Consider the following 9,066-nt stretch of genomic DNA (forward strand, 5'->3'; position numbering starts at 1 on the left):
GTTTTTATAAAAACATTCCACCTTCTTGAAATTTGCAAATTTCAGCAAATTTTGACCCTGGGTTCCAAGAACCGAATATTCTAGTATCTTTTAGGATTTTACATTTTCTACGATGTTTTGGCACTTTCTAGAATGTTCTGGTGAATTCTAGAATCTTCCAATGGTTGCAAGATTCTGTGGCTAAAACCGACACTCCAGAGGAACTAGTGGTAATTTTTGTAATCAGTAAACTTTAAGTAATTGACATAACTAAGGACTTTAAAAATTTTTGTTATGTTGTTATCATTAATCTCCTGGTGTGAGGAACACTTGATACGGCTGTTTTCTGATGGACTCACAAAGCCTGTGGAGCCTGACTGGCTGAAATTTCCTGCTCAGCAGACAAGAACCATCATGCAGCTATGAAAGCTTAGAACTTTTCTGGTGGTTTTACAGACAAAGGTTATAAATCTGTGTTTCTTTACCTTCACAGAAGTAGGTATCAGACAGAATCTCTTTGAAATGATGTGGTTAGCGGATGAAATTCCCTATTCTGCCTTCATTGCTTAGATTTCTGAATTATTTATGGTAGGAACTACAGTAATACAGTTTATGAAACTTAGCGATATCCATTAGGGTTTGAAAAAGAACAATGTGAACAACAACAATAAAATATCCCGTGCTCAAAATGCTCAGACTCATCCATGTTGGTTTTCCGTTAATCATTTTAATACTTTCACAATACAAATATATTCCTGTTTTGGGGAAATTACTAAAGTAATTTTATCACGTGAAAACTATACAATTTCCAATGTTTGCTACTATAGATTTACAGGGCCATTTGCTGTGTTGTAAAACTGATTGAATCGATTCTTTTCTGCCATCAACACACAGTTCAACAAAAGGATACAGCGAAAAGACATTTTTAGAGTTTCTTGCATTTTTTTGTTTGGTTCTTTGTTTTCTTTGATTGCATATGATCTAGGAAGGCGCACACATGTCTTTATAAGATCTTTTTTTCTGAGATGCCTGTAAATGTTGTGGTCAGTGTGTAGCCGACCCTTTTAACACAACACTTCAACTTTTGCTAGACCTCCCCACCCCCGGTACTACTGCGTTGTATTTATTGTGTGCACACAATGGCATGGTGGCACAGTGAGTAATGCTGCTGTCTCACAGCGCCTGAGTGGTGTGAGAGAACATGGGTTCACTCTCTGTTCAGTCTGTGTTGGAGTTTGTATGTTCTCCCTGTGTCTGTGTGGGTTTCCTCTGGGTGCTCTGGTTTCCTCCCACACTCCAAAGACATGCTGTTCAGGTTCCCCCATAGTGTGTGAGTGACAGAGAGAGAGAGTGTGTTCTACTGGTGTATGGATGAGTGACCCATTGTAAGGAGTGTATCTAGCAGTGTAAGTCACCATGGTGAACAAGGGGTGTGGGCTGATAACACTACATAGGGTTAACTGGAAGCTGCTTTGGAGAAAAGTGTCTGCTAAGTGAATGAAAATGTACACACAGCAACCTTAAAACAAACAGAAACAGGGTGACCTATCTGTAAACCAGTTATCTGTTACTCCTTACGAGCAAATATATCTCTTCTATTTGTTCTTTAGCTGTTCACACAGCTACAGAGGGGGCACTCAAACTGACCCCGAGCTCCTCGGGGGGTCTCTCCGGCCCGTGCCCTAGGGGACACCCACAGTGACCCGGATGGAAGGCGAGCAGCGCCCCATTGAGCCCCCCCCCGCCGAAAACTGGTTAAAAGGTTAAAGTAGGAAACTGGAAAGCACGTAAAATAGCAACAAACCAGTTTTTCCTATTCTTATTTCATTATTATTGTTTCCGTGTTTTATGTACGTTCCTTACTGCACGTTTACACTGAAACGCGGCTTCCTCAGGTGTTGCTCATTCCTCAGAATTGCGAAGTAATTCTCTCTCTGTCACGAGCAGCCGGGGTTTCCGCACGCGGCTGAGTCAGGCTCCCGCGTCCTTCTTCTCGGCAGGGTGTGTTTCTGCCGTTTCTCGTACAGCCCTGCCGGCGTCTGCTGACGCAGAACAGAAAGAGAAAGAGCGAGAACCGGCGGTAACCCACCCAGGCTGCCCGCCTGCCCGCCTGCCCAGAGTGCCAGTCGGTCGGTCGGTGCAGCGGAGGCACGCGCCTGCGTCGCGGCCGGAAGATGGCGTTCCTCAGGACTCCGTCCTCGCTCCACACGTGTGCCACGGCCTTGGCGTGTCTGCTGCTCGCGCTCATCCTCGTGGCGCTGCTCCGTAAGCTCGCGCGGCGCGGGAGACCCCCCGGTGCGCCCCGCGGACCCCCGGCTGCGCCGCTCGTGGGGAACCTGCTGAGCGTGAGGCGCGAGCCGCACGTAACCCTGATGCGACTGAGCGCGACGTACGGACAGGTAGCGCGCGCCGACGCCTTTTCGCCGCGTCCCCTTGGTTGGTGCAGGGCTCGGGAGCGCGCGCACGCGTTACGGCAGCGGGAGAACCAGGCAGCGGTGTGTGTCGCATCGCTGAGCCTAGTCGAGCTTCTCTGGTGGGACTTCCGCTGAGGTTCACTATTGTACTGTACTGTACAGTAATCTCAGTATATCCACTATATCCACCTCCCACTTCAAACTGACATTTAGCATTTTCATCACTCTTATCACTTTTTAACTACTCTTATTAATAATCCCAGCTGTATAAGCGGGTAAATCACTGGTCGGCCTGTAAAATAAACGTAAATGTAAGTTTATTTAGCTGCCTGCTGTCTCCAGAGGCACTTATAGTGTCAGATGATGAACTTGCCTATTTAGACAACAGAGTTGGTATTCCTTGCTCTATCGGTTCAGGGTAAGTTAGTAGCAGGAGGTGCGGACCATTACAGAGCGACTCTCCTAACTGTTACGCCACCTCATGCCCAGTAGGTGTAATACAATTGTTACTTAATTACTATTTTACATTTACTGCATTCGTTCAGTTGACACTTTTCTCCAGACCACTTACAATGTTAAGTCACCTATGACAATTTACCCATTTATAGAGCTGGGTAATTTTACTGGAGCAATTTTGGGTAAGTACCTTGCTCTTGGGTATCACAGTTAGAGGTGGGATTTGAACCTCGGGGGTCCTGTGCTACCAACTGTCCTTGGCTTTTATATGTCTCCTAGTTTTTAACATTTTTACAGCAGGTTACTTGAGGAATTCAGGGTAAATAGCTCGCTCAGGTGTGTCACACCTGGAGAAGGATTCAAGCCAATCGTCTCCTGGTCATAACGTTTAGGACCTAACCAGGACAATGCTCGCTGTCCCCTTGTGACATTTAGTAACACTATTAATTGCCTTGACATTATTGTTCTTGTGTGGTGCCACTAATCACCTGATCATTTAGATTTTGTTTTTCAGGAATTACAAAATTTCAAAATATGGTTAACATTATGGAGGGGTGCGGTGGGTTGGACCAGGTCCTGCTCTCCAGTGAGTCTGGGGTTCGAGTCCCGCTTGGGGTGCCTTGCGACGGACTGGCGTCCCGTCCTGGGTGTGTCCCCTCCCCCTCCGGCCTTTCGCCCTGTGTGGCCGGGTTAGGCTCCGGCCCCCCGCGACCCCGTATGGGACAAGCGGTTTCAGATGGTGTGTGGGTTAACATTATTTCGGGACTCAAAGATCTGTTGAGGAGTTTGTACATGCTGATTTTTACCTGTCGTCTTAGATCTTCAGTCTGGACTTAGGAGGCATCCTCACCGTAGTGCTCAACGGCTACGATGTCATCAAAGAGTGTTTGCTGCACCAGAGCGAAACGTTCGCGGACCGACCACCTCTGCCCTTATTCAAGAAACTGACCAACATGGGAGGTACTGAAAACCATGATTTACTGCGCATCAGCACTTCTGCTCACCAGCCTCCGTGGTAAACTGGGCCTTTCATGGTGAGCAGCCTGAAACTATGTGGAATTGGAGTTATTCCAATTAATCTGGAAACATTTTAATTGGAACATTTCACTCTCTCTTTTTTTTTTTTTTTTGGTTCAATTTTTTTTCTTATGTTTTATTGAATTACTGCAAGTGCAGATAGTATATCAGTTTCATAAGTAATCCAGGGTACACCACAGTTCAGCACTACAATAAATGAATTAAAAATTCACTGAAATATTTTAAATTATTATAGCTTTATGTGATGTTTCCACCAGAATCTAACCGGGGGTCAACATTGATTCTCAGAACATCATCATCCCAGTAAACACCCAAAAAAACGGCCCAAAATTGAGAGGAATAAACGACTTGCTCCATATCAATAATTGTGCAGTTTTGGATGTTTGTAACTTTCTCTCTTTGCGTGGCATTTCAGGCCAGTGCACCTGAGGGAATAAACCTTGGGTTGGGTTCTCTGACTCGAGGGTCCGTCTTAAAAGACGAATTTGAAAATTTGCTTGGTGAAGTTTCGGTGCTGCTCCTCGTTCCGGGAGTGAACTTTTTGAAGAGTTTGATCAGATTTCGTCTTTGCGCTCCGTGTCTTTCGCAGGTCTCCTCAACTGCAGGTACGGCCAGGGATGGGTGGAGCACCGAAAACTTGCCACCAACTGCCTCCGCCACTTTGGCAGTGGCCAGAGATGGTTTGAGAGCAAGATCTCGGAGGAGTGCTGCTTCCTCGTGGAGGCCATGGACAAGCATGGGGGGAAGCCTTTCGACCCCAAACGCCTGCTGACGAACGCCGTGTCTAACATCACCAACCTCATCGTGTTCGGGGACCGATTTGCCTACGACGACCACGACTTCCAGAGAATGATTGAGATCTTCAGCGAGAACGTAGAGCTGGCAGCCAGCGGCTGGGCCTTCCTTTACAACGCCTTCCCCTGGATCGAGCTCCTGCCGTTCGGCAAGCACAAAAGACTTTTCCGGAATGCCACCGATGTCTACGATTTCCTGCAGAGGCTCGTCGAGCGCTCAGCCCGGAACCGGACGCACCACTCGCCACGTCACTACATCGATGCCTATTTGGATGAGATGGAGAAGGCCGCCGGTGACCCCAAGGCCTCCTACTCCCATGAGAACCTCATCTTCTCCACGGGCGAGCTCATTATCGCTGGCACAGAGACCACTACCAGCGCCATTCGCTGGGCCGTGCTCTACATGGCTCTCTACCCACACATCCAAGGTAAGGACATGGAAGGAACCCCTAGTGCAGTCCTTACAATGGTATTGGTGCTTACAAAAGTCATGGTCCTTAAAAACTGTACTCTACTCACTTTGCCACCTGCTGCCCCACTGATGTTCTAATGGTGAAAATCTAAGTTTGTCAAATTACATTGTTAGAGGGCAAAATGTTACGTGTTAAATGCAACTGCTTTGGATCTTGGAACAAAATGCTCCTTTTAATCAGTTTAGCTTTAAAAGCATTCCTTGGATTACACATGAGTTCCGTTCCTAAATCTGTCTTTAAGTTGGATTTTGACGTAAGTTGGAACAGTTAGGTACGGTTCGTATCTAACCTCAGTTATTCAGATGTTTGTAGTATATTGTGTACCTTTCTATGCATAAAAAATATTAAACACTTCTGGATACACTAAAACATTTAATATAAAAATACAGTAATAATAAATCGTAATGTTAAATGTTACTACAATATTTATAATAGAGAGAGGAGGAGGAGAGAGAATGTGTGTGTGGGTATGAAAAGCACTTTAATGTTCGTTTCCATTTCACCATTTTCCGATCACTTTATTATTTCCACTTTAGTTTAAATCGTGATCGTTTTCCTTTACTTTGATGCGTCACCATCGCTTGCATTACATTTACGATTTTGTGCCATAGTTTGGAGGGTAAAAGCAAAAAATTAAAGGCAAATACAGTAATACACAGAAGGCACTGTTAACAGCAACGTGGTCTGTGTCATACTGACCGGGCTGGAGACTGAAGTGGGTGCGTATGGACCCAATCGCGGGATCTTTATTGTCGGTACATAAGGGAGCAGGCGAGATTGATGCTTGGGGACAGGCATGGATCGGTAGATGCATAAGTGTAGGCCTTGGGGAAGAATCCGATGTGGTAGTCGAGGAGGTGACGCAAGTATTGGGAGCCGTGGACGTCGGGAGCGAGAACGTGGGAATTGGAAGGACGGGTAGGGTGTCGTGGGTTCACTCGAGAGCGCTGGAGAGACAGGTTTCTCAAATGAGATTCCGCAACCAGGGTGTGCAGGCGCGGTTTCTTTATACTCTGATTTCGGGCAGATGCGGACGTTCGGGGCGAGGTCGTGGACGTGACAGTCCGACTGAAAAGAAGAAAGTCTTTGTCCTACCTCAGACTCAGATGCCCATGAGTCGACGAACCGCTGTAGATGCACAATGTTTGGATGCGTGTCACAACATAGCGCCTGTTTGTTACAAACCATTGTACGGAACTCAAATTTTTAATATTGTAGGCTTTACGGGGGTGGTTCGTAACTACGTGTTTTATTAAATTGGACATTCAAGTGCAGGCAATCCCGGGGTTACGAAATTTACTTGCATGTTTTCTCACCATTATAGCCCCATTTTTCCATTAAGGAGACCAGACGGGTAATGTGGCGCAAGTCCATGGCGCAGAAAGGAGATGGAAGAGAAGTGGGTCTGAAACAGATGTTTTGAGACTATTCCTGAGAGGGATTAAGCAGTTGTGAGGGACAGAGAGAGCTCATTACACCACACTGAAAGAGAACCTGAGGTATTGGTAACAAATAAGTAATAAATGCAGGAGTGATACTGTAGGTGTACTGTATATACAGTATATTTTGGGAGTTAGTGTGTAATGGAACACTTTTTATTATTAGGGTAAAGGTTATGTCGTCTGCTGCTTGAGTAAGGTTTATCATAAATAGCATATTTCGATTTTTTTTTTTTGTTTTAGTAAGATTTAAAATTAGTATGATTTTATATTACCCTGTGCTGTTATTTTATTACGTTATTCATTATAGCAACATATGGAGTGGTGTTGTGTTATTCTTAGATTTGTTTGAATTAGTGGTTAAAACTTATTTAAATTAGGTTTTTATGTTAAGGAGGTCTATTTTTCGTGACTTTCCTCACACACACACACACACACACACACACCCATTCGAACTGGCTTTGTTCGGCCGATTACTGTTACTAAAGCACCGTGACGCCCATACTGAGCAGAGCGGCGCTCTCCTTGCAGAGAAAGTGCAGAGGGAGATCGACGGCGTGGTGGGCGGCCTCAGGTCCCCCCGTTTGGAGGACAGGCCGCACATGCCCTACACGGAGGCCGTGCTGCACGAGGTCCTGCGCTTCTGCAATGTGGCACCGCTGGGCGTCTTCCACGCCACCTGCGAGGATGCGCTGGTCAGGGGCTACTCCGTCCCCCGTGGGACCACTGTCATCACCAACCTGTATTCGGTGCACTTTGATGAGAAGTACTGGGTGAACCCGGAGGTCTTCAGCCCGGAGAGGTTCCTAGATGGACACGGACGCTTCGTCCGCCGGGAGGCTTTCCTGCCGTTCTCTCTGGGCAAGTCCACCTCGTCCGTCACGCAACCTGTGTCCGTCTTCCCGACCCCACCATTCGCTCATCTTGTCTTGTACAACTCTGCCTGGTCTGTTGGATCCGATCTGTTTAGACTTTTATCTTTTTTGACATTTCCAGGTTCTTTGGAGTTCCAGTAATAATGCACAAATAAGCTTAAAATTTATTTATTACAACATACTACCCATCGCAGACGGGTTCTCGGCCACAATTTCACCATCATTATACACCCCCGCTACCCCTTATTTGCTTGTAGCTGTAAAACAGACCATCCAGGTCCCCCTGAACAGAGGAGCTTGGTATTCCAGAACTTTCCGCAGAAGACAAAGGAAAGGAAAGGCACAGAGTTATATAATGGTGTAAAGTAAAAGACCTAAATGAGCACTATGCACTGAATAACAAAATTAAAGAGTAATAAGAAATAGGTGAGTCATATTGAAATAATAAAGAGTATAGACTAATGAAAGAAACTGTGACACAGTAAATACAATCTGACAGGTCCTCTGGTGAAGTGACTTAAATGTGTCCACATAATGGATCTCTTTTTATTTTTTTTTTTTTTTATTTTTTTTTTTTAAATGTATTTAGATTAAGGTCTATGTGGATGAAAGATTTTGCGCATGGTTTAATGAGTTATTTTTAGCCTACGCTTATCTGTCATTTTTAATGAGTTTGTTGGAAATATTTTTGATTGAGATAATGCGTCATTGTTTTTTTTAAAGGTGTGATGTGTTTGGTATGTTAAAAAAAAAAAAAAAAATTGTCCACTGATATCCAAACACCTGTATACACCTATATATATACCCTAAAATGAAGGTGCAGTGAAATGAATACAGACAGTAAGAACTCAGAATAAGAATTCAACAGACAGAGAGACGGTCACAAAGTGTTTCTCCGAAACAACATTAGACTGGAAGCAGCAAAAAGTCCATTAACTACGACCACCTTAACCACATCTCATTTTGTCTTTCACATTTTCTGTCACTTCCCCACATTAATAACTCTTCCGCCTGTTCCTGTGTGTCTCCAGGCAGGAGACACTGCCTCGGCGAGCAGCTCGCCAGGATGGAGATGTTCCTGTTCTTCACCACGATCCTGCAGATGTTCCACCTCAGGTTTCCCCAGGGCTTCGTCCCCAGCCCCACACCCAAGCTGGGCATGACTCTGCAGCCTCTTCCCTACCACATCTGTGCAGCGAGGAGGTGGCGGTAAGGGCAGGACAGCCATGGCAACAGCGAGGAGCCTGGAAGAAAACTCCAGAATGAACGAGAGAATCTCAAAGTCTCCAGTTAGACTGAAAATTTGCCAACGTCTGATTGAAATGGCAAACGTTTTCTACAAGCAGCATCTTGAATCATCTTCAATAAATAAAGAATATTTATTATTAGTAGTAGTAATAGTATTTTTTTTTTGCAGTCTTTGTCAAAGGCCATTTCCAGTATCATGACGGGAAATATAATAGCATTTTTTGGCAGGACAAGGTAGCATTACAGTGTGTTATACAGCACTATTTATGTAGTATGCAGTATATTTGTGCTGAGTAACAACTGCTCTACATTGAATGTACAAACTATATCTAATATCCTCACACAGTTTC

At 45.1% G+C, this 9,066-nt stretch overlaps 1 protein-coding gene across 1 annotated transcript; it reads left to right on the forward strand.

The window, feature by feature from the left end:
* The first annotated feature begins 1,464 nt into the window (after positions 1-1,464).
* cyp2r1 (cytochrome P450, family 2, subfamily R, polypeptide 1) lies at positions 1,465-8,809 on the forward strand. The gene is made up of 5 exons (XM_029255958.1): positions 1,465-2,378; positions 3,668-3,809; positions 4,477-5,109; positions 7,125-7,458; positions 8,504-8,809. Exons 1-5 carry the CDS (start codon positions 2,154-2,156, stop codon positions 8,679-8,681), a joined length of 1,512 nt encoding a protein of 503 aa, XP_029111791.1. The 5' UTR covers positions 1,465-2,153; the 3' UTR covers positions 8,682-8,809.
* The last annotated feature ends 257 nt before the right edge of the window (positions 8,810-9,066 follow it).

Source organism: Scleropages formosus, chromosome 11 (assembly GCF_900964775.1).
Source record: "Scleropages formosus chromosome 11, fSclFor1.1, whole genome shotgun sequence".
Lineage (NCBI taxonomy): Eukaryota > Metazoa > Chordata > Actinopteri > Osteoglossiformes > Osteoglossidae > Scleropages > Scleropages formosus.